The sequence below is a fragment of the Neolamprologus brichardi genome, chromosome 17 (assembly GCF_056152115.1).
Source record: "Neolamprologus brichardi isolate AB-2024 chromosome 17, ASM5615211v1, whole genome shotgun sequence".
Taxonomy (NCBI): Eukaryota; Metazoa; Chordata; class Actinopteri; order Cichliformes; family Cichlidae; genus Neolamprologus; species Neolamprologus brichardi.
In genome coordinates this window covers 13,160,692-13,187,633 of record NC_142120.1, presented here as the reverse complement: position 1 = coordinate 13,187,633, position 26,942 = coordinate 13,160,692, and the positions used below count along the sequence as shown (strand labels likewise).

General features: G+C 41.3%; 1 protein-coding gene across 1 annotated transcript in view; it reads right to left on the bottom strand.

Annotated features, from left to right (window-relative positions):
- Positions 1–3,512: 3,512 nt before the first annotated feature.
- Positions 3,513–26,942, bottom strand: part of snd1 (staphylococcal nuclease and tudor domain containing 1) — a 178,541-nt gene continuing 155,111 nt past the window's right edge. The window contains exons 21-24 of the mRNA XM_006780760.3: positions 26,400–26,513; positions 21,684–21,887; positions 7,207–7,251; positions 3,513–4,548 (exon numbers count right to left, since the gene is read on the bottom strand). Coding sequence (XP_006780823.1) covers positions 4,483–4,548; positions 7,207–7,251; positions 21,684–21,887; positions 26,400–26,513 — 429 coding nt within the window. The 3' untranslated portion in view covers positions 3,513–4,482. The remainder of the gene's footprint in view (positions 4,549–7,206; positions 7,252–21,683; positions 21,888–26,399; positions 26,514–26,942) is intronic.

Here is a 26,942-nt window from a genome sequence, read left to right as displayed (position 1 = left end):
ATTTTATTTTTTGTCAAGTTGCAGGCAAAAGCCGATGAAGATAACCTCAAGAAAACAGATCAAAAACAAAGAAAAGTCAGATGAGTATTACAGTCAGTTTACTGCACAACTACCAAAAAAGGAAAAAGGAAAAAAAATTCTGCGTGTGACAGGTGTCTGGGTAATTCAACCTGCTGCTGATGGTGTCCAACCATGAGGGATACCGACTATTATTTCAATTTTCTATGTTTTATATACAGTGTTGGGAAGGTTACTTTTAAAATGTATTCCATTACAGAATACATGCCCCGAAATGTATCCTGTAACGTATTCCGTTACGTTACTCAATGAGAGTAACATATTCTGAATACTTTGGATTACTTAATATATTATCATGCTCTTTACAACTACATGAATGTACTATTGCTGTGATTTATTACTGTTACTGAAGGTCCGCGGCTCCGAACCGTAGTAAAGGGACCTCTGGCTAATACGGTGGGTTCTGTGTCGGGCTCATAGCCGAAAAATAGCTTTACTTTGTTGTCTGGGTCAACTTTGCTTGCGAGAGACAGAGAGAGGCGTTGAAAGGCTGCTCCAACGGAACTTATTGTTTTTGGAGGAAAACACGAACACGGTGTACAGTCGAGTCTTAATAGCTTACTTACAACTGGGCTCGTCAGGCACTCTTCTTGGCTGCAGTGGTTATTATTATATTTACATGCTTCCAGCTCCCGTTTTTGCTCGATGACAGCTCGTACTTTTCCTTTTTCTCCCTCCCTCGCTCACAGACACATAATGGGTATGGCAGTCCATTCTCCCTGCAGCACGGACTACACTGCCTATGATGCTACATTCTTTAGAGCTATACCTGTAGCATTCTGCCTATTAGCTTAGCACAACAACAACAAAAAGGCCTCTCTCACCCAGGAAACACACAGAGAGAGAGCGTCACCCTGTAACCATGGCAACCGTAACGCTGCCGCCTGGAACAACAGAACGTAGCTGTCAAACAAAACCCAAACAGTCCTGACCCGCCACAATATGAAACAGGGAAGTACCACCGTGTAATCCATTTATTTCAACAAAGTAACTGTATTCTAAATACCGCCTTTTTAAACGGTAACTGTAACGGAATACAGTTACTCATATTTTGTATTTTAAATACGTAACGGCGGTACATGTATTCCGTTACTCCCCAACACTGTTTATATATGCTTTTACAATTTCACTGACTAATTAATGTGGTTTCAAATAATTACGTTGGCATATTTACACTCACGACCTGTTGTTTTAGGTCCTTTTAAACGTCCTGATCCATACGTGGAAACTTGATTTGTCTGAGCCATGTGCATAAATGCTTTCACCACACCACAGATGAAAAGAAATGGTTTTCTTCCTTGTGTTGCATTAAAACTGCTGAACTATTGTTACCCGATTATGTGCACATTGATAGCGGTGTTTTTATATTTTTTGGTCTTTCATTTAAGAGATAATAATGATAATATTTGTATTTTTTTTCCTTTACATAATTTTTGTCCGTTTACTTCATGTAACTGTTAATGAGCACACTTTTTTTTAGATATTCTTTACCAAAACAGAGTTAATTTAATAAGGGGAATGTAATTTTCTATTTAATTAGTGCCATATATTAGGCATTCTTTAAGTGCACGTGTAATTAATAATTTTAGCTGTTTAGCTCCCAGTAATGAAAGACTAGCTCGCAAGCGCCCCCAGCTGAGTGGCAGCTACAGTTATGTGCAATAGGATTAAAAGGGAGTGCGCTGTTTGTGGAAGCCACAAAGGCAGGGTCCCCTTAAAGATCCAGAGCTAAAACTATGAGTCAGGCAAAGACTCTTACACTGTTAAGAGTCCTGCAATTAAAAAAAAAAAGACTATATGGAGCTGAAAATTAATATAATGGATCCACTTTTATAGAAACCTCTGCCTCAGCAAAGATATCAAGTGTTACCTTCATTTCCCATTTAACTCAGACAGTTCACCTTTGAACTGATTTTTATTTTATATTTATTTTCAACAGAAGCATAATATTGTTAAGAGTATAGTGTCTAGGCTCAGAGCTCATCACTCCCAGCAGATACATTAGTGACTGATGAGTGAGTAAGTACCCCCGCCCTCCTGTCATTTTTTCAGTGTAACAGTCTCCAAACCATAGATCTTGCTGGCCCCTGTTATTTTACTGCTACCTCTACTTGTGGCTTCCCTGTTATATCCATCTCGTCTTCATTCACATGTTTTTTCTCTTGGTTCTGACCTTTCTTCTCTCTCCAGAGCATACCTCCACCTTCTCCCTGCAGGTCAAATGTCACCTGCATCTGTCAATCTGTAGCTTAACTCCATCCATCTCTTCTCCACTCTGTCTTCCATACATCTCCTGCACCACCCTCACATACTTCTCTGCCACTCCGGACTTCCTCATACAGTTTGGGTCTTGGCAGCTCATCATATGCTTTCTCTAGATCCACAAAGACACCTTTCTGCTTCTCCATCAACTCTCTTAAGCAAGCATGACATCTGTAGTGCGGTTTCTCAGCACAAAGCTATGCTGCTGCTTGCTGATCATCACCTCTCTTTTTTACCTAGTTTTATTAGCGCTTTCTTGTTGTGAAGAGACAGACAGCGCTAACCACCCTGATATGCTACTAATTTAACTCAAGTAAAACAACAATTTAGAGGTTTTAGTCAATTTTGGTCACATCTGACAAAACAACATGCCTGACGAGGCTTAGACGGACGTTTATTTATTGGGTAAACTTTCTAAATTCGTTCTGCCCCTGACAAACACCCTCCATGTTCAATAATGAAGAAGACTAAAACTAATGAAAGTAAAATAAAACATTTTAAAAGGATAAAAAAACCCAAAAAACTTTGGCCTTGATTGTAGATAAATCTTCAAATTGGACTGTTGTCGCAAAGAGGCTACAAATTCTCTTCCAATACAGATATATTTTGTTTCAGCCAATGGGATGGATCCAATCCAGTGCACGACAAGGTTTTCTTTTAAAAATTATTTTTGAGAATTGTTTTTGTTTTTAAACAGGCAGGAAACACTTCAAACCTGTACTTTAAAAAAAAAAAATCACCTCATGTAAATTCAGTAGCTGTGCTTCTGCACGACTTAAATAAACTTTAAACTTTTAAGTGAAAACAGTTGATTTTACAGCCCGTTTGTTAGCAGTAGCTGAGCAGGAAGTGATACATTTGAAAGATTTTGGAGGTGAAGGTTAAACAAGCTCAAGCTTAGACAAATTAGCATCGGTAATTGCAAATTTTGTGGTTAAAAAAAGAAATTAAAAAACCCCAAACTGTCAAGCTTTTAGTGAAAGACCTTTGCTGGATTGTGGTGTTTTACAGGAAACAAAACCTTTTATCTGCATTGAAGTGCTCTTAAATTTTGGCACGAGTGTTTCATAAAAAAACTGAAATCCTGAGCTTTATGTCTAAAGGACTTTGTTTCAGGTTGCATTTTTGCATTCTTTCACTTTTATTTGAGGAAAACAAAACAAAAACCCACGTTTAATTTGCTTATTTTTTATTCATCAGATTTTTAATAGAATGCAAAGGTCCATTATGTGGAAACAAATTCAAACACTGTATCTGCCATGGCATACAGAGACAGGAAGAGAAGAGACTGCCAGAGACAGGATCATTACCGTTATCAGAATGTAAACTTTACAGAAGAAGAGATGATAAAATGCCACGTGAAGGCATCGATATTTACTGGTCATAAAAGTGTGACAGTGAATAAACGACGAAACACTCCCCACAAAAACATCTGCAAATGTCATAATCACACAGATATACACTGAAGACAAAAATAATTCATCCTTTTTTTTTTTTGTTTGTTTGTTTTTTTCTTTTCAAGTCTGTGTGGCTTCACCTACAGCACTTTTCTAAAACAAAGCAATATACACCTTTCAACATATCCTCACATTTACAAGAAATTCATTAGGGAAGCATTTGTTGCTTAAAAAAACAAAGATTAAAAAAAAATTGAGCTTTTTCCTGCGAAACAGACGTTCCCTTCCGAGTAAAGAGGAAAGCAGGGCTTGGGCTAGAGTGTCAGAGAGCAAAGTCGATGACTGGCTGAAACACATACGTAGGCATCACTTATTATCATTCACACAGGTACTGCTGAGAGGATAGTGTGGCAAATAACGGACCGGCAATAGTGCAGCCGCTGATTAGGGAAACTAAAGGACGAAAGGAAAGTGATTCTTGCATGATAATTATTTTTTCTTATAGCTTTGCTAGCATGCTCTATATGGAGCTACTGGGGCTAGCAGGAGGACAAGATGTAAGAGAAGAAGAAAAGCCAGATGGGAGGGTTGAAATGCTAAATATGAGGGAAGAGTGAGTCGCGAGCTTGTTGTTTAGTTCATCTTCTGTCCGAAGCATCACTTGCCGTCCATGTTGGTCTTTGGAATGGTGTTTAATGGATGGTCTGTTCTCTTTTTTGTGCATCTTCTTTCATCTTTCCTTTCTTTAACGGCTGTAACCGAACTCGTCTGCGTCGTCGGCACGGAAGTCTCCGTAGCGCCAAATGTTGAGCTGATGGGAGGACAGAGACAGATCTCATTGACCATACTGACACAGATAACTGCACAATGTGGTGAAAATGTCCCATTGCTTTGAATGGAACTTCCAATAACCTCTCCAGCACATTGCATGTTAAATGGACAAGAAAAAAGAAAAAGAAGCTAAAGGGAAGAGAGAGCTACAGTGCAACAGAGAGAGAGAGAGCTCAGTGCTTTCACAGACCAGTGCGAAGAGCCAGCATCATCATCATCATCATCTCCATTTAATCGGACCAGCGTATCCAGGAGGTTCGCAGTGCCTCAAACGCCACCAAGTCTATTACTTCTCCTATTCCATTACACTGACAATCCTGCACTGCCCCATAAACCATCTCGTTTGCCTGAATGTCGGCTTTACCGCGACGTGGTTGGCAAAGAGTGTGCGCACTTTGGAACAGCACCCAGTTAGTTACTGCCTTTTTAAAAGCCGTAGAAGCCGTCCGGTCTGAGAGGTGTTTGTGTGTATATGCGCAGGTCTGCTGTCTGGGATGCTTCTTTTATGGCTCTCAGAAGCATGCGCGTTCAGCTGTTAATGCTGTGATTCATACCTAATTAGCGACTGTGCTAATTAGCAGTAGTTATTAGAATGAATGAAATGAATGAAGCCATTTCCCCGTTTTGCACTCCGCTGCCTTTTTTTTCCTGCTCCTCCCTGACACCCTGAAAACATGGCAGTAACTCCGATTGTGATTACAGTCAATTCCACCTCTGACTGACTCATTGTCTGGACATGCTGTATAACCGCCGGGTAGCTAAAGCGTCACAGGAGGGACTGATTCTTTTAGAATGTAGAGCCATCATGCTTTACAAGAGTAAACAAAGCGACATCCAAGTGTCTATTGCGTGCTCCTGGGGCTTTTTTTTCTAGGCTTTTTCTTTTTTGTACGATCCTGTCAAAGTCTCCAGGTTTCAGCCCTTGTCAACAGGACTTATTTGAACAGACCTTTATTACTCCTCTATTATTTTTACATAATGTCTTTTTTTTAATTTTTCTTTTAAAGTATGGCCCCGTAGAGCCGTGTTTGACAAGTGAAAGGTTGATGGTTCAATTCAAGCTAAAGACACTAATCCCCTTTGCGGTTGTGTCAGGAAGGGCATCTGTTGAAAAATGTGCGGTGCTAACCGCTGGGACGACCCCTTGTCACAAGAGGTTCAAGTGGCTTCTATTTATTTATGTTTTAAAGGATCAGGATTCAGATTTCCTGAAGAAGTTGGGTAATGTAGTTTCAACTCTTTAATCCTTAAAAAAAACTTACTAGGAGAAACCATAGAAGCTCTTTTCTGAACTGAGTGTTTTCTGTAATATTTCAGGCCTGCTTATAGAACAAAATGACCCGGTGCGCTTCAGAGATTAGTGAAGGTGGTCTCTGCCTGTGCAAACTGTCCAAATAATCATCAAACCACGTCTTTTTATATATCACATATATCTTTGATATGCTGATATATATGCATTAAGGTACAGGGCAGGTCGTCACCCTTATGGAGGAACGAGTCTTAAATCGGAAAGTTGGCATATGTAGTGCACTGGTGACTTTTAAAAGCAGCAGGATGAATATGTTTTAGTTCATTATTGCCAAAAAAAGGCAACGACTTTCTAGTTTCTTGTGCATATTTATGATATCATCAGTACATAGATGCTTTTGGAATGGAGGAAGTAGAAACTTCAGTAGAAAAGGAACCTTTGAGTGTATACAGCACTTGACCTAGACACAAGTGTGGCAATTTGGACATGTTATGAAGTCTAAACATCAGCTGTGTAAGGGGAAAAAAACACAACACAACAAAACACAGAAATGAACCATCAATGGTCTCCAGGCTTTATATGTGAAGGAGGAAATTCAATATGATGTTCACTCTAAGTGAAAATCACATTTCCACTCACTACCTAAGGAACCCCACACACAGTGAAGCGATGTATAGAGAAAAAGAAATTGAAACAGTATTACGAGAAAGTAAACAATGGCACTCACAGTGTGTCTGGAGAGCTGGACTCTCGCAGCCCTCCCCGTCCATCTGTGCTACACATAGTGCGAGATAGCACTACACATTAAATTGTAACCCCCCACCAACTAGTCCCTAGAACTCTCTGGTCTGAAAGCACTTATTGTTTTTACATTTCCTGGGTTCCTTTCCAATCTTTTGCTGCCAGTTTCACTTGGCTGGCCGCACAGTTTACTGGTCACAGAATAAATAGATTTGCGGCGGATTGTTATGTCAAAACTCCGACTCGACTCATTCCAACATGAGAGCCCAGTGTGCTAGACCCTAAATCCTATTCATTCCTTCCTCACTATCCCCACTGCACTCTTTTGCACAAATCCCCACCCCCCATTTTCATAGAACGGACCTGCACAGACTGTGGGCAGCAGTCCATATGGGACAATGCTGACTGCCAATGTAATGTGTGACATCTTGAGAAAGAGAAAAAGCAGAGAGGAGAGGATACACTTTCTCTCTGATAGTTTCCAAGGGAGAGTAATTAGTGTTGTAATGTATTCTTGTTTTGGCATCAGTAGATTTCTCAGAGAGGCAGACAAACTACAGGAGGAGGCGACGGAAAAGTGGGAAAAAAAAGGAAAAAGAAATAGAAAACGACAGACAAAAAGATGGAGGCTGGGATGAAGTGACTTACCCTGGCACTCTTGGCAGATTCTTGACTGTTCAGGTACTCTGTCACCTGAGGCAGAAAGAGACAAGTCATTAGCATATCACATCCCTGCGTCACCCGTAGGATTTTAAAGGATTAAGGTGAATCAATGCATCCTTTCAACCTGTTCTGCCCCTGAGACATTTCTTTTACCTGCATACATGGAAATTTACAAGTTTTTTTTTTTTTGCACAAAGTTCACTTTTTATAAAGAAGGGTACTCGCTCACCCTCCCCTTCAGCACTAGATGGAAGGAGCGCAATGTTCTCTGAAGATCAACGAGATCGAAACAACACGCAGACACAAAGTGGTTATGCTACTGCGGGCGATGCAGATCACACAAACATGCAAAGGAAGCACACGGAGCTTCCGACATCATGTTACAGCACAACGCTTTCTGTAACTGAGTTAATCCACCAATGGGAGTGGCATCACTTCATGCTAAGTCACTCAAGATACTCATACGTCGATGGTGTACAGAAGTTTTTTTTTTAAACAAGTGCATTTGAAGTACACCTTAAAGGTGTTCTCCTTTGGTGTTTTTTTCCTCTTTTGGTACAAAAACAGTTCTCTTTTGTTTTGTTTTTACAGTAAGGTTGTGGAACAGTGAAAACTAACAGGGAATGAGTCAGCTATGAGCAGTACTGTATAGCTAACTATAGCAACTGTTTGCTAAACAAAAAGCATTGTAACGGATACTGTAGGTGCTGTGCAATTAATCAGCTACAACTATAAAAACAACACTGCACGGCACTTTGTAACGACAGCCTCTTTTACTGGTTTTACCCCTCACTCACTGACTCTCCGATAGGCTCCGGCAGGTTTAGCTGAATCGAGCTTTTTCTCAACCAGAAGCGCAAAATCAATTAAGCTAATTAGAAACATACAATAGTGTAAAAAGGAACCGAAGATACAGATCTGCTGTTTTCTTTAAAAAAAAAAGAAGAAAAAAAAGGTATCAAGTAATCATAATTATTTGTTATCTCAACTTAGAGCCTAGAGATAACATTGAATCAACTTGTAATTAGCAACTACAGCCAACCTGATGTTTATTCACCAAAGGCTATGCAACGATGAACTATCAAAGTCTTCAAATGAACTTAAATGCTAAAACCTGATGCCTTAAAAAGTGGAATTAAGCTATGACATTATAGTAAAGCAACTGAGTCTAGGGTAGCAACTTGAGCACGTGCCATCTCAGGGTGTATTTTTTGATAAAATCTTTAAATCTAAACTTTCTAATCTGTGATAAATAAACCTAATATGAAATAAAAACAAAGTGTACGAGTATTATTCAAGCTGTAAAGTCCCCAGATAGTTCTGCCACATACTGTATATAGAAACTCTTTCCACGCTATCCATTTGCTCAATAGAAGTGCTGCTTTAAAAATATCTACTCAAAGGTAATATGCACATATTGAGAGTATGGAGAGGATTATACAGGAGTTGGAGGAGAGAAGAGAAAACCAATGTGCAGTGTTGAGCATATTGACTGCTTCTGCTAGAACAGCCATTTAGCCTCATTGAATGAACCAGTGATGAGTCATAGGGCAGGGGGTGGGGGTGGGGGTGGGGGGGGTGGGGGGGCAAAGGGAGATAGAGAGACAGTTTGCTTAGGTGGGTACAGTGTAAGTGGATGTTTGGACCTTGAAAAGCTCAAGCAACAGACCCTTGGAACGAGATGTCCTCCACCACTTACAATATTGGATAAAATTATGCACGAGGTACACAAACACAAATAAGAGGTTGCACCACATCTACCGAATAAGCACAATCCGTACGATGCATGCATGAATTTGTTCATTCCTGTCTTTTCTGACATAGTGGCAGACATAACCATGACAGTAAAAGGAAAACTTTAATGAAAGAACACAAAGAAATCAAAAGTCAATTGAAAGAGAAGTCATTGTATTTACACATAAAAGACTCCGTTTTCCAGCATGTTTTGAAGGCGATTATAATAGCAGAAGAGCTGGTTGGCACATACACATCTAGAACAAGGATGCCAGATGTTAAAACAGTCGAGTGTGGATGAGGCTCTGGAGTTTAATTGCTTAGCTAGCTTGTGCACATAGGTTGATTTGATAGCTGCGCTGCATATGGCACAGCCAAGATAACAGACCTGTCTGTCTGTGTGAGCGCGTGCACATGTAAGTGTGCGGCTGAGGAAAGTGCTGTGGCTGCACAAGTCATCCGTCAAAGCCAGCTAAAGGAGAGATTTTTTTGTTTTTGGAAGGCATTGGGATCTGGCATCTTGGTCCCATCAGGCAGATGTCACCATATGGAAGACCCAGCCGAAGATATTTCACAGACACAAAAGGCCAGTGATGCCATTTGGGCTTTGGAGGAGAGCTCTCAGTGCTCACAGCAGTCTTTCCCAGTGCAACACTTGGACAGCTAGGGGAAGCTAACATGATGGGGAAGAGGGTCTCATACGCGCCAAAGTGGATTAGGCAATATATAAACACAAAATAGAGAATCGCATTTGTGAGGAAAAATGGCAAACCCCAAAAAGAGCTCAACTTTAGAGGAAATGTATTCCATCTGCACTTTTTCCAAACTCCATAGAGCTGAGAGGCTGAATCCAAATGCTAAGTATTCTGTAAAAGATGCAAAGTCAAGAGCACTACAGCACAATATGCACAGATGATATGCTGCCATACTGAAATTATCATGGTGGGCCTCTTTGTACTGTGGTCGGGAGGGTGCCTTTCCTGGCTCACCCTCATCTTTCACTGTTCCCCTCACTTCACTTCACTGAGCACAACAGCCAATCACTGTGCAGCTGAACACAGATGATGACAGACTTTGGATTTCGAACGGCTGCACGTATCCTGTCCCGGATCCTTCTTTTCACAGCTTTTCTATTGGCTCCAGTAGAGAGGCACAATGGCTCATTTGTGACACAAAGTGATATAAAACCCGTCTGGAGAGGCAAAGAAAAGGAATATTTATCTTTATAGCAAACAAGGGTGTCATCATATAGATGGAGGAGGAAGGGAAATGTAGAAATGATGGCAGGGAGGTAGAATAAGTAAAATAATGTGCATGTAAAGTAATGAAGTCCAATAAGAAAAGAAAAGAAAATGCAGAGTTTGTAGAGGGTTCAGGTAGCAGAAGGCTGCGGGCGACAGTGAGCTTGTCTGGATGACCCTACAGAGCTCCCATATGCCAGACAGATGCCATTAACGGTGAGCAGTGGCTATGGATGCTGGCACCAGAGAATATGTTGTTGGCTAAGGAGGCTGCAGTGTACGTGGGAGTGCTCCTGAATGCATGTGATTTCATTCTTTGCAATTACTTGCAACAAAACAACTAACAAAAAAGTTCTACTGTAAAAGACTGAGACTGAAAACATCTATCTGATACTCGCATTCGCACCAAAGGGGAAGGATCTGAAAATACTTTTGACTCAGCGTTAATGTATGCAGGTAACTTTCTCACGCAAGACTTGGTGGGAGACTTTGTGTAAGTGTGATGCTTCCTGTAAGATGAACGACAGGTGGTGTCGGTCTGGCGGTTTGGCACTTGTCTGTGTATCTGACTGGCTGTGAATCTGCGAGAGTGAGAGTGGCAGCGAGGGAGGGAGACCGTGCATTTCCCCGCACTGGCCAGCATGCCATGCCCAGGTGGTGTTCTGCTAAGTGCGGTGTGAAAGTGGCGGATCGGAGCGAGCGCTAACGCGGCACTTTTGTGACAGGTTGTGCACGTCTGGTGCGTAGGTGAGCTGCGTCTTCTTTGAATTTCACAGCACGTGAAAATGCTAAAGTAAAGCCAGATTTTTGGATGGCGTGTGTATGAAAAACAAGTGACTAATCGACGTTTCGGTGCCCGGGTGTGTTCACGTGGTCCTCGCTGACGATATGGGATGTCAGAGGACTTAAAAACCACCCGAGTGGAAAGGGAACAATGAGGCGTGTCCTCTGTGCATGTTGCACTTTTCTCATTAGCAGCAATGATGATCAGGCGCACAGCCTCTCAGACACATGCAGTCAAACTCCAACATAAAAACTGCCACTAACAGCCTTTTGTCACTATTTCTTTGTTGCTGCTTTGCTCTTGTTTTTTTTCATCCCACTCTATCAATGCTTATTTCGTCTTGTTTCATGTCCCCCCCCCGCCTGCCTGCCATCACAGCCTCCTTTTGACTACACTGAAAACAAAAAACTCTGCAGCAGACGGATCGTCGTCAGAGCTTCTTCCAGAAAATAATAGCTTTCATGTCTGCAGCTCAGGGTGTTTCCAGTTGAGAATGCTCTGTTAAGCAATGGACTGTCCTATGAGACATCTTTCAATCAACATGTCCACGCATAGCTAACAAGGGAGGGACTCCTTGAAGGTTTGTCATGTGTCAGGACTGAAGGAATGCAGTGGTGCTTATGTAAAGACAAGATAGAAACACTACCACTGAATCAGAATTTTTATTTATTTTTTTTAATGGATGTAAAACAAAGTAGATCTACAATGTCTGGCAATTAGTTTTTTGTGTGTGGCTTTTATTTCTCCTAATCCTTTCTTTACTTCCTACTAGGACTGCACAAATGATCAAACACTTACAATTAACTATTTTTGTTGGCTTATTTGTTTATTTTGACCACAAAGTGAAAGTCTTCAGATTCAGATTCTGTCTTTTCCGTGAATGCTCTGGCATTAACTAAGCAAGGGAAATTGAAGCTTCTGAAGTAGACATAGAACCCAGCTGGGTATTTAACTTAGGTCCCTCATGCTATGAGGCAACAGTGCCAAATAATGAGCTACCAGACTACCCTTGTTGGCCTGCAACACTTATTAAAACCTGATAATCGAGATAAAATGAAATTAGCAAAACTCCATTTTGCGATGACCCATCGTTTTATCTCGTGTTAGAAATCACAGCACACTGCTTTCCTTTGCACCGGTGTGATTTTGCTCCTTCCCAAACCCCCACCAAAGAGCCAAAGCACATCGAGTGCATGAGTGTCATTGCCCCTGTCTGCTGCAAACTAAGACTACATCCTGTTACATGCTGGTCCCCCCAGCATGGCTGTCGGATGAGATCAGATGCTTTGTTGGGAACGTGGCATGACAAGCCCACCAGCGTAGGTTCGTGGAGTTAAAGAGGACACATTCGTGTACCCCAAGCGCATACAACAAATGCAAATGCAAACAGTGTCTAGTGCTCTCCCAGATGTTCTGGAAGGAACTGCTCTTGTAAATATGCAATAACACCACTGCATCTCACCCTAACGTGCAAATTTACTCTCATAAAAGTTGTGTAAGAACATTTTGCTCTTCTCCAATACCATTTTATCTTTCCCAGCAAGGTCAGATATCACAAAACAGTATAAATTAAAACAGCCTGGTGCCTCTGCTCCCCTCCTGTACTCACCCCGGGGTCTTAGGAGGGAGGATGGCGTGTAACAGTGTGTGTGTGTGTGTACACATCTGCAGAAGGAATGGCATCTGTGAAGTGGCGCGTGTCAGTTAGGACATGTACAAAAAAAAAAGGGGAAAAAAAGACCCTTAGAGCAGTGCCAGCAGGGGAGGAAAGTGCATGCTAGTGTGTATGCAGTCAACAACAGGGAGCAGAAAATGTCCATTAAAAGGCCCCATCTCTAACTCTACTTGTAAATTAGGTATTGAGCTATTGGTGGAGAGCGGTTATGCTGTAACACACCCGTGACACTCAGTGGGGGGGTGTTTATGTGTGCCCTGTGGGTTTTTGGGGGATGAAGAGGCTCTTGATGGGCTGTGACAGGCGTTGGGGGTTGAAAAGCGAGGGCAGCAACCTGAAAAATCAGTCAACTGGTGGACTGGATATGGCTAAAAGCCATTTATAAATGACACGGTGAAGACTTTTTGGGTTGGGGGCGGAGGCGGTGGAAATCTGATACACTGTGGGGTACCGACTTTCTGTACTCGGCCACACAAACTCCAACCTGCTATTTTTTGTTCTTCTTCTTTTAATCTTACTGGCATTTTTATTACAATTTCACAAACACAAATTTTACTACATTACTATTTATCTTTTGTATTCACCTCCCAGGTTTGCACTTGTGTGTTCTACTATCGTTTTCCTCCTTTCCTCCATGTCAAATACATGAGGGACAGCTACATATGTGACTCCTGTTCTTGGGGAACAGTGTTACATGAAACGTGGTTTGCCCACCAGGCCTCAATTTGTTACAAAGAACCTACTCTACAGAGGCAACAACACTCCCAGGAAGCATATCTTCAATCTCCAAAGCAGTGCCTTAACAGCATGGCAGCAGAGGTGCTCACCACATGAGACCCTTGACTGGAGACTAAAGGGGCAATCGTGGTTTGATAAATGGAAGAGGCGATCCCTGGAGGCAGCCCTCTGCACGTGTGACCCTCTTTCCTGATTTCCCCACCTTCAGCTCCCTCTTTATCTACATTTTCAAACTCCATTAACACAATTATTCTGTCCTACTAGCTAACACTGGGGACTATAGCAAGTTGTAAGAAAACTACACTACCCAAGAGGCCCTTTGTGTAAGGAAAAGGGGGGAAAAAAAAGTCTGAATAAACAAACCTCACATCATGTGAGCTTCCGCTTACAGGCGTCTCTTCTGGGCCATCAAAGCTTTTCACAACTATAAAGTCAGCTGCTCAAAATTCAAACGGTAAAAGCAAAGCATCAGTGTGAATACGGCAAGAATACAGAGCAAGAAGATAAAAGGCAAAAAATAAAACCATATTTCCTGAGGGGTTCCTGATAATTATAGCTTTCACTTTGAATAGGCCACCTCACAGCTGTTTCCCCCACAGTCCACCTTCTGCCGACACACTCACGAAAACATTTAGGTAAAGATCTTCTCTCCATCTTTATAAACATTAGGTTAAGGTATCTTAATCCTTTCTGTGGGGGACAAGGTGGAAGCGAAGTCGATACTCCAGCTTGGCTGTTGGTGATTGATAATAATTATGGTGGTGAAGGCAGACGCTTCCGTATTTGTAATTGAGTTGTAATTAGTAAACTGGAAATTATTAGCTTGTAACACTAATGAACTTTGGGGGCCAGCACAGACTTCGGTTAGATGAGGTGACCGAGTGAGACAGTCGGCACCGTGGCCCGCCACAGTTTGAATCAGTCATATTTGTTGGCAGCTGCTGACAGAAAACACTGGTGAAAAGCAGCAGAGCACAAACGACAGCGCTCCTAACCACACAGACATCTTCCACTTGAGCTGCCATGACAGGCTCATTACAACTTGGATAAAGAAATATTAAGTGCAAGTGTGAAGTTCTGTGCAGTAGCTAAAAAATATCTGCTCCAGGCACTTATTACTTGTGTGCCCAATCAGGTAGAAAGAAAATAATATATCTGTCATGCAACTTGTGGGCATTATTATCAACCTTGTGTGGGTTTGAAGGGCAGAAACATCTGAGGTAAGTTGCAAATAATTGCACATAACTGCATTTTAAATCACAGCTCATTACGAGGCCACCAGCAGGTTTGATCTGAGCTCTTCTCCACTATAATTCCCGGGGATTATTGCTCATCATGACACAGCACTGAAAGACGAAATGCAAATCAGCACGAGCAAAAGCCAAATGAGGCACCTCGCCATTGACATCTAAATGACATGGCTCAGGCCCAGGATAACATAAATATACTAAAAGTTGAAAAATATGACAATCAGAAATGAGGCACTGGTATATACAAGAATTCAGAGGAATGGACTGCGTAGGTGTGGAACAAGAAAGAAGGGATGGAGTGGAAAAAACTAAAAAGATAAGGTGAACAGTGAGTTGAGAAAGACAATAAAAAGGGTGAAAAAAGAAACAGAAGTCTGTTAAGTGGGCACCAGTGTGGAAAGCTGCCCTTCTGCGAGTGGATAGTTAATGGTGCCAGGACGAGTCTCAGGTTAGCGCATGAGAGAGGATCTAAGTGTGTGTGTTTTTAAAAAGTCACTTTCTTTGTACACAGAACAGTCCAACAGGACATTTGGCAAACATTCATTATCTCTTGTTTGCCAAAGTGAACAGCATTGCCATTCTTAAGCGTTTATAACTGGATGGAAAATTGTTTTCTCGTGCATCCCGATGCCTTTTTCCCTCTACACTTTTACTGTCAGAGAAAATGACACAAATGCTCCATTTTACACTGAAGTAAAGACATACAAATTTTCTTCATCTCAATGACAGCAGTTGCCAACAGGGGCAATCAGACCAAATGACACATCGCTCTAAATATTGCTACCAAAGGCAACCGTAACGTGGCTGTTCAGCTTTACTGCTCATTTATGATACTAATTTGATGAAAACATGTACAGCTGGCTTCTTCTACAAACTGTGGCCAAATTTACCTAACAGTCAGAGCACAGCAGTACACAAACACCCCTTTGTTACCACAGAAGCGTGCACATTGTCGAGCTCTATAGCTGAATTTAAAAAGTCAGAACAGCGATAGAGTCCAAGAACAGATAGCTACACAATAATCTAAATATAAAAGCTTAATAAAAACACATAAGCAGATGGACTACACATGATATGCCATATGCATGTGACAGATTACACTATGAGATTAAAATCTCTTGATTACGCACATCCAGTATGTTATGAAGGTGAATATTAACAGTTATTAACAGTTTAAAATATTTACAGCTGTTCTGATTCAGGTTAGTCTGTCGCTTTGGATCATTTTCATATTATATAACTTGGTGCTTTATTTTCCAAGGACATCAGTGGGTAAGTTCTGTATTAAGAACTTTCTATTGATCATAATTAGGCTCAGTATCTTCCATCTGATTTTCCCATTTCCTCTTTCTCGCCTTCCTTTAAAGTGGAACTAGAGATTTAAGATGAAGCAGCTGGTATATGATCATCATTTCACCTACACTTTCACAATGTTTATACCTTTTCACGACACTGCTATACAGCAGATGTGATAGCTGTCCATATGGTGTGCATAGTGAGCATCTACTAAAGAAGGGCTTAAGGCAGAGAGGCATTAGAAAAAAGAAATAAAGACCCAAATGGATGAATTTTCCTTCCTGCTTTTGCTCTATTGCGACACTGCCATCCTCAAAGACTGGTGTTAACCTTCCGTGCACTTATGACTGACTATTAATGGTTGCTGAAGTGCCAGTGAACATTACAGCCCATCTGTTACGTAAAGCTTTAGCACTAGAGTACAGATTACAATGACCATGTTCCAATGCCCAGGCATGGATAATGACTAAAGAACAGAGACAAAATGGAACAGATAGAAAGGACAAAAGTCATTTTTACAAGGAGGCTGATAGTCTAGATGCATAAAAAGGCAGAAGGGAGGAGTAAAAGAGCACAGGGTGCAAAGCAAGAATGCTTGGATACTACACTACTGAGCTTTGGGAGAATTTTTATATAGGGGAAGAATGATCCAGAGGTCACCAAGAAGTTGTACTTTAGAACATTTTTTTGGCTCTATTGCACCTTCAAGATAACGTTTTCTGTTGTCGTGCTGGCAGCAGGCACAGTTGGGCTCATGAATCTCCCAGCCACAATGCACCCCACCTTGCACACAAATTACTCTCCATCAACAGTCCAAGTTCACTACAGCAAAATGTAAAGTAAGGTGAACACATTCATCCTGAGCAGCCTACAAGAAAGAGGGAAATGGGAACTGTACAACAGTTTGACTTTGAGCAGCTTTGATTTGTGATTAAAACTATAAAAACTAATGGTTCTCTTTCAGGGTAAAACTCATTCGTATTTTAATTAGGGCTGTTCGATATAACGATATATATCGGATGACGATATAAAAACGTCTATCGTTTCATTTTACGCTATTGTTTGTTTCGTGGTGTCGCAAAATAAACTGTTTACGGCAATATTTTTTTCATCGTTTTGATGGTCACTGTAGTGGCTATATTAATTTCTTAAAGTTCTCTCTTTCTCTTATATTTAATATAACCACACTACCGACGGACAAGCGCCTGTTTTTATGCGTTGTGGTTAGCAACAACGACGGTAACACCATCGCATGTCCGCTTAAACCTTTCACAATAAAACTCAAGATCCTGTTGAGACTTTTCAAAATAAACTGAATCACGTGAAAGAGCAGATTATTTACGGATGAGAAGTAAAAAAGAGCCGCCAGGTGCTAAAAAAAATAAACCTTAGACTCAAACGTTAGAACAGGCTTTTTCCCGCAGCACGCCGTGTAATAAATACTCACAAAGAAAACGGCGGCCGTTACAACGTATATCTAAAAATGTATAGTTTCATACATCGGTTAAAACCAGTGTTGGGACTAACGCGTTATTAAGTAACGCGTTACAGTAACTACGTTATTATTGTGGTAACGCGCACGGTAACTAGTTATTATGCCAAAACCAGGAACGCGTTACTCGTTACTGGGATTTAGATAGGCTCGTTATTCGTTACTTCGTGTGGTGGCTATAGCGGAGCTTCCACAGATTCAATAACATTAGCAAGTGGTGGAGGCAGCAGGTGGATGAAGGAAAAGGGAGGCAAGAGGAGAGACCCGAAGCGGCCGCTGCTCCGAGAGTGTCAGGTGAACTGAACTTCAGGTAAGAAGTTATGACCTGCAGTCTGTCTGGGTCAGATATAAACCAAGTTTAGGTGGAGTTTATTTTCGTTATGCTGACTTTTTCGTACTGCGTGCTAGCTAGCATGACGGAGTTTCTATACAGCTGGGTGGTGCTATGTTACTGATAGTGAACTTTATTTTGTTCATAAGGTTAATTATTAGAGTTGCCAACCGTCCTGTAAAAAACGGAATCGTCTGGTATTCAGAGAAAATATCACGCGTTTTGTATTGAGCTGAAAAGGAATACAGTTTGTCCCGGACTTCAGCTACAATGAAAAAGACACAAAGTTGGATTTATTCTGTGTTTACGCTGCACAGCTGCCTCTTCTTCTCTCATCCTCTCACCCTCCGTCTCCTGTTTCTACTTCAATCATGAAACTGATCAATGATCAGCTGATCGGCTTTTCTCTCTTGTTTATTTATCGCCCACTTTGCGCCAGAAAGAGGAAACCAGCGGATGTCACGGTAAACAACAGCAGCACTTTTAAGCTTGATCAGCTGTTGTTAGAATTTATTTAATATTAATTAAGTATCAGCTGATGTTTGCTGGAGCCACAGCTGTAAAGCTGCTGGTCATGATATCGGTTTGAATATGTGGTGGAAACATGAAGATGAAACCAGGAGATGACAGCTGGTAACTGTGCAGGGGCGGGTCTAGCAAAGTGTTGCCAGGGTTCCATGTAGGGCATTAAAAGGGAAAGGGGGGCACAAGGAAATACTTTTCTTATTCTCATTTAAAATGTCTCACTTTTAAAAAAATAATTATCTGAGTCTTACAACAAACGATTGATAGATTGATACATATATACCATCAGAACAGTGTACATCACTGTCACAACAGCGTTTGTTTTCATTCAAAGGCTTTATGATTTTTCCTATAATGGTGGGCTGGTCTCTAGTCAGAATGCCCGGGACGATTTTTTTTTGTCCCAGTCCAGCCCTGTATGCAGCTCATCTGCAGTCTGGTGTTACCTACATCTTCCTATTCAGAAGGCAGAATTTCCGAGTTCTGAGTACAATCAAAGCACCACGACTGCAGTTTTTGTGTTGGATGTAAAAAGCAGGCTAGGATAGAATCAGGCGTGGGATTTCTCTCGTGGAAATGTGCACATTATTTTTTCCTTTCTATTGGTAGGTGGCACAGTGCACTTGTGGCAAGTAAGCAAGCTAGAAGACTGGCAATCTTGCTGGGTATCCAGTTACGGAAGCAACACATTAACAAGAGAATTCTGAGTAAAACTAGTTACTTTCCCTAGTAACTAATTACTCTGAAAGTAACGAGTAACTTGAAGTAACTGAGTTACTTTTGATAGAAGTAACTAGTAATGTAACTAAGTTACTAATTTAAAGTAACTTACCCAACACTGGTTAAAACACTCGACTCTAGCTAAATGACGCACAGCTGGAAACACTTCCCGCAAGTCGAGCTGCCCGAGATTCACAGAATTTACAAAAATGTCACATTTTTGTGATTTATATCGTTATCGGACGATATATTCTTATATCCGGATATGAGATTTTGGTCATATCGCACGGCCCTAATTTTAATTATCAATTCATTTCCACAATATTTGGTAACTTTACACGTTATTCTTTTTGGCTAAAAAACAAAACAAATGGCCAACCAAAGACATTTAATCAATTGTTGATTTTCTGTCACCCAACAAATCGATAGATGCTCATCATTTCTAATAATGCTATAAAGAGCAGAACAGCAAACAGAAGTCTAGCAAATAAGCCCACATATACTGTGACTCAGACGCACAATTCACCACGTTTAGATGTTTCAGAGGTCGTCTGATCCTACTCGAGTTTGTTTTCACGAAGAAGAGAATATGGAAGATGGCTTTGAGCTTGGAAGCAGACTTGATGGGTGGAATTATCAACAAGAAAGCTGTAGAGCTTTACTTAACACACACTTGTAAACACTTTGGCAACACTGCTGCTTGTTAGGCTTTCTCCACATCAAAATATTTGTCTGAAGCCAGCACAGAAGAGGCAAATGCATGTGGAGGCACAGCTGTTGCATACTAAAGAGGAACTGTTTGATCCAACAAAACCTAAATCTGTGGAGTCTATAAGCCTATTAGTTGAACTGCTGGGAGGTTTTAATCACCGTCCTTTGTCTAAAGGGACCATTAACCAGAGACTGCATTACAGCTGCTGGCTATTCTTGGGAGGTCAGAGTTCAAAACACTCTCACAACGATGCACAGTGCTTTATTGACTAAGGCGGGATGGGAGAGTAAATAAATTGTTTGAAACACTGCGTTGACAAGTCTCTTCTTCCCAGTAGCTTCTAATTTAGATTAATATAGAATCTGATTATATTTATGAGCGATTACACTCTGGTGGACACATTACTCTGTTCCTTTGTGAGCTTTAATTTTGAAATAAATAAGAGTGACTAATATTGCGCTTGTGCAGAAGGAGTAATTGCAGCACGAATAAATATCCTCCATTTTTCTTTATCTTTCATGTACAGAGTGGCTTTGAGTCTACGAGGAGAATTAGCATAATGAGAGAAAAGCAGATGAGTGATGCTTCGTGGTTTGACAAAATGGCCACCGTCGGAGGCAAAGTGGAGGTGTTTTAATGTGTATTGTGAGACTTGCGTTTGACAAGTGAGATGAGATAAGCATTAAGTCCTTTGTGCCACAGTGTTTACATTTAGAAAATCTGCAGCCTTTCAGTGTAGTACTAGCTTTCATGTATCGAGAAATTCTCCATGACAAACTAGCACCAAAACGTGGTGATTACTTAACTGCTAGGAAGCAAAAGACCTCGTAATGTGAAATAATATGCAATCGGGTCATTCGCCAGTGAGAACGCCAAACATTCACTGTGTATCTGAAACTGCAGTCCAACAAACTTGCACTATTGTCAACAGTGAACAGTGCTGAGATCCAAATTCAGTGACATCATATTTCTCTCGCTGACTTGTTTTCTGGGAGGCAGTCCATAACTGTTAATTCATCTTAAGCAAAAACACCCAGTTCACATCTCACCCAAACCACAAACTATGAATAACTGTCGGCCGCTGTTTGCAAAGTTGAACTGCACTGAAACAATTAAAGATGGGCAGCAAGGACTAGTTTTAAACAGGCACAGGGGCTAAATTATTTTAAGACTGTATTATTGAAAAGTGGTTCAGCTGTAAGCCATGGAGAAATGATGATGCGTTTTTGCTATTCCCAATCTTGAATGGTTCTAGCTTTCTGAAGAGAGGTGAAGGCGGCTTTCAGTTTCACATGCTGCGGGATTTTACAGCAGGAAGAAACAAACATTTAAACTTTACTGGCGAAACAAGCAGTCTGTTGAAGCACCTAGTGAATTACATCCAGGTGGATAAACGCAGTTTTCAACTGCCTACCTCATTGAATATGGGTAACTAAAATTAAAAGGAACCATTAGCCAGCTGATTATTTGGCTAGAAGTATTTTCAGAAATTCAAATGTGAAAAGGTCAGAGTATCATTCAGCGCGTCAGCTCACTGCACACAAACAGAGGCAGATTTAACTTTTTGATTTCAAACAAAGCTCTTTCAGGTTCTCTCTGTTTAACACATCATAAATGTCTTTTATTTTCCACAAGAAGAAAAAAAAATATAAAAACAAAACACAAACTAAACCCAAACATTACAGTAGTGGAACTGATAAAAGCAGCAGTACCGTAAATCTTAACGATACCTATAAATATCAGCTATGTAATTACACGACTACCACATCTATGGCCCTGTTGAGACCAGAAGACTAATTAACTTAGACTGAGAATAGGTCTGGTTGCCTAAACATAACAGCAGCCAATTCACTAAGGGAGAGAAGCAGCATGGAAACAACAGAAAACAACAAGAAATTATTTTTTTTGTTAATCTAACAATGAGAGCTTGCGTCACCAGCATCACATCTCCTCTCCTCACTTACCATCTTCTGCAGATGCTTCTCCTTGCGGACATCCACCATGACTAAGCCCTCTTTGACCAAGCCGAGGCCCACGTCCTCCTTGGTGTCCCCAAACTGTATTGTGACGTGTGGGCAGGTGGCACCCGAGTACTCCACATTCAACAGGCACTGGCTGTTCTGGATGTCTCGCACCACGCAGTCCACCACATCAGCACGGGCGTCCTCCTGAAGAAGCGAGAGGATTTTAAGAAAAGGTGAGGAAGGAATGGAAGGTGGTGCAAGAGGGAGACAATTGGGTAGAAATGGATGTTGGATTAAAGAGTGAAAAAATGAAAATTGAGTTGATAATAGAAGAAATGAATAAGAGGGGAGGGAGAAAGTAAAAAAAAAAAGACGAAAGAGATAATTAAGTAGGTTATCACTACTGATGGCTCACAAATGCAATCTAGAGACTGACTGAAGCAGTGTAGATGTGCACCAGCCAAACTGTAACATCATTCTGTTGGAAACAAACACTGGTAAATGGGGGGGGGGGGAACCCTACTGGGCAATAATAACACCACCTCATTCATGTCAGTTATACAAATGACAGTTATCTACTCAACCAGCTGAAGAGGCTTTAGTCTGTCTGAAGCATCTACGGTTAGACTCCTATTGAACCTTCTCCTCATCTAGATCATCAGTCGTCTTCTCCTTTCTTCTTATTCCTCAGGTAGTTACCTCTTCTAATTCCTAACCTTCTCAAATGTGAAAGGCCAGCATTTGTTTGAACATATGGTAGAGAAGGAGGTGGAACAGCTGCAGATCAATCCTGACTGCACGTCCTCCAGCAATCGGGGTGGGGAAAAAAAAAAAAAGGAGCCACAACTTCAAAGGCAAGAAGACACTTAGAAACAAAAATCAGTCCCTGGCTATCATCCATCTCTCCCCTACTCCATCCATCTCTTCGCTTCCCTTCTTTCTCGCCCTGGTCTTGTCTCCATGGCAACCCCCTTCGAACTAGCCGCCCTTGGGTTATGTGCGTGTGTGTGAGTGAGTGCGTGAGTGCGTGCGTGTGTGAGCAAGTGTGGGCAGGGAAGCTTGTTCTAGGCACAAAACTAAGGGCCTTTTTTGTCCCCGCTCTCCCCCTGGCCAACTTGTCACAGGCGCTGCAGGGAAGCTCGAGGCAACATTGAGAGAGGGGAAGAGAGGAAGAGCGAGTCAGTGTGTGTCAGAAAGTAAGAGAGTGAGGGAGATAAGAGAGACAGAGAGACAGCTGATACAGGAGGAAAGGGAAAAACGCAGAGAGAGACTACCATAGAAGAGGAATTGCGCTGACACTCGTGAAGAGACGATACAAAATTAATGAGTGCCTTTCAGTGACCCGCTCTCATCCACTGTGTGTAGAACAGACATTTCTGAAGCACTTGAGGGCAACAATGTTTGCATTTGCACCTCAGCTTACATTCGGATAACAAAACACTTCTTTTTTTAAAATGACTTGCTTTGAGCGATATTGAAATGCTATGAAGAAAATGTAATTTTTAATAAAAACAACACAAGCCAAACTTCTCAGACAAGATAATATTACATCTTGTCTCGGCACAAAACACCTTTTTTTTTCTTCTTTTTGAACTTTTCATTTTCAAGAAAACACAAAGCAAATTATGAAAAGAATAAAATAGATGTGTAGTGTCAGCAGGTGTTCTACAGTTTTGTCTAGTGACCTTTGCTTTATAATTTTGGGGCGATCGTGGCTCAAGAGTTGGGAGTTTGCCTTGTAATCGGAAGGTTGCCGGTTCGAGCCCCGGCTTGGACAGTTGACCCGGTTGTGTCCTTGGGCAAGACACTTCACCCGTTGCCTACTGATGGTGGTCAGAGGGCCCGGTGGCGCCAGTGTCCGGCAGCCTCGCCTCTGTCAGTGCGCCCCAGGGTGGCTGTGGCTACAATGTAGCTTTCCATCACCAGTGTGTGAATGTGTGTGTGAAAGGGTGGGTGACTGGATGTGTAAAGCGCTTTAGGGTCATTAGGGACTAGTAAAGCGCTACACAAAGACAGGCCATTTACCATTTTAGCTCCCCCCCCAAAAAAGAAAAAGTGTATTTTTTCCACCGCTTAATTTGCACGTCTGTTAATGAGAAGAGATCGATAGCAGTCCAGTGTAAGCGATGCAATTTAGTACGTGATTGAGTAATTGGATGGAATAGTAGGCTTGTTTATAAGCCACTACCATTAGAAAGTGGCTATTTTGGTTGGAGTGCTTCTGTCTGGCATTTGTTAAAAGAAATAATTTGGGTGTTCATCTTTTCTACAAGAACAGTCTTAGCAAAAAAAGTTTTAATTAGCTGAAAAGGCAAACTAAAGAAAATGGCAAGGCAGCTGAGAGTTCATGATGCACACGAGAAAACTGGATTAATTACTGATAAATGTGTGGTAGATGCTGCTGGAGTGAGATGTCATGGAAATAACACGCTGTGCCTCTTTGCAAATAAAAACTTTAAGTTAAAAGTGTTATTCCTTCAAAACAGCAGAACAGTGAGAGTGTACCTTGGCATTTCCCCCCCTACAAAGATATTGTTGCCATATGAAAAGGCATTAGGAGGCAGGAGAATGATCTTATGCTACTGGCAGAACTGTGTTAAGAAAGATATACGACTGACAATGAACGACTCGGGATGGTGAACATCTTGTGTAAAGGTGTCAGGTTGCAGATTGCAAGACAAAGGCAGCGAGCTTTTTTCAAAAGGTGTGGTACAAAAGGGGTCGTGGGCTGTCACGTGCTGTCAGTTTGAGTGACGTAGTAAAAGGCTTCAGAAAAAACAGATGGCGAACACAAGAAAAGAGGAAAATGAAAAGAGAAATAGGAAAGAACAGATGCAGACTGACAGAGAGGGGTAAGGTGCATGTCAACCTCCAACATGTGGTTTAGCTTTGTGTGCGTATGTGTGTGTGTCTGCAGGCTGTAAGGTGTAGGTGATGCCTCTGTCCCCTGGGCTGGATCAACAGATGGGCCACTTCATCACTGACTCATGAGACAGGTGACAGCATGCACCCTGGTACCACCTGCTTGTGAACACATGCACTTTCTTCTTTCTTTTTCTTTCTTTTTAGTGAAAGCAATTCTGTTTTCACATCCAACACTATATTAGGCTTAAATATTGACGATGCCAGGGATATTAAACCGTGGGCCACGTCCAGCCCACAGTATAAACAAGTTTAACTACAAATTTAATCCCTGACACATTTTAATATATGAAAAAAAAATCAATTTCACACAACGTCTGTTTTTTAAAAATTTCTAAATGGAAAAAAAACGTTGCTTTGAGCTTTAATTGTGAGGAATAAATGTGTGACATGACAAAAAAGAATCTGTTAGCTCATTGCACAGACCGTCCTGTCATTGTATAATCTCTTTTTCTTTCTTTATTTATTTCTGTGAACATTTTTTTTCATCATTTATCTATTATGAGGTTACTTTGGTGAGAGGTCTTCATCAGCAGGAAAAGCTCTAAAACTTTAAATTTTAGACTTATTTATAAACTTATTGTAAACTGTATTTTTATCAGATGTTCAGTGGGCCAGACTAGACTATTTGGTGGGTTGATTTTTGCCCCCGGGCCTTATGTTTGACATCCTTGTACCAATCTATCCAGTGGTTTTTAAAGGAGGTGCCGATGTGGATTTGATTGATACTCAGCTATTTGATTATGTTTCCTCACATTCACAACCCTATTAAAAATACTTTACGCTACATTTTCAAACATAATGATATCAAATTTGCAATTTGACTGTATAATGCAACAGGCTGTCTCACTGATGCACAAAACAAAACATTTCCTTCAAAGGGTTGCCATGTTTTAGAATAAATGGAGCCTCTATTGCTTACACTGTTAAGTGCATTTGATAATCTGCGATGCACTATTAAATGCAAATGCATTTAATAGTGCATCGCAGACTACAGCCTCTAAACTGACCATAAAAATGATTCCACAGCCATCCTAAACATTTAGACTCTGTTTACTGTAAATGTGTGTGATCATATTATTTTGTGAAACACGCAAATGCTCCGCACACTGAGTTAAGTGAAATCCAAACCCTGTAAACACTCGCTCAAAATGCTACCAATCGGTTGAACCCCCATGACATGCGCAAAACACAGTCACTCACACACATGCTGAGACATAAACACACACCAGTGGTCACTGGAGGTTGAGAAAACACACTCAGATGTAAACAAGAAGATTAGTGCCGTGGAGGAAAAAAAATGCACCGGTGCTCTGCTATCAGATGGACATCCAAGTACACAAACATACAAAGCAAATGGAAGGCTTTTAATCGCTCTGTAACATGAGAAAGTTCGGGCTGCTGAAGCAGCGTGTATATTGAAATCCATCCTATCAAACTGTTAATAAAACCATGTCTGGGCACCCAATTATATTCAAATCTGGTGCAAACAAGTAAATCAATGACTTGGTGTTTGTCATTGTTGTGTCTGCTTTGTACAATATGCATTATGTATGAGCATAATTTTCACTAACACTTGCCTGGAATGACAACTCAACCCCGTCTGTCAGTTGCAGACTTATCGCCCCTTGTGATAAGTGAAACTCAAACAGTTTTCATGTCTTGCCAGGAAAGTCGACTTTCAAACGCTGGCAGAAAATGAGACTGAAGAAGCCGATATCTCAAAGTTAATTTTGAAGCTTTCGGCTGCGACACATATCTCGGCTCTGCGCGCGTGCTCGTCTGTGCACTTACGTCCTGGGGGACCTGGATGAAGGCGAAGGTATACTCGGTGGCCTGTACTGGCAGGGTCCTTGTGCTGAAGGCCGGAGGTATGGGAGCCAGACGGGTGGATGACACAACTTCCCTCTGAATATGAAAGAAGGACAAAAATAACAATCAATACAAAACAGGTTCATTACAAGCTGGAGTTTGTTTTATTTCCATTTTTTAAGAAATTAGGTCAGTTACAGGATCAGTGAAGCCTCAATGGTATTTCCAAACAGTAAAGATTTTATACCTTAAACTGTTCATGAGTTTCACATTTTGAGATAGTGAACTGTTACCTATATGACCCACACACAAAAAACATAGCTTGCTATCATTGTCTGCTTATTAATTTCTGGCATTCCAGCCCCCATCCATCCCATCCATCCATTCGCTTCCACTTATCCTTTTCAGGGTCGCGGGGGGTGCTGGAGCCTATCCCAGCTGTCATAGGGCGAGAGGCGGGGTACACCCTGGACAGGTCGCCAGTCTGTCGCAGGGCCAACACACAGGGACAGACAACCATTCACA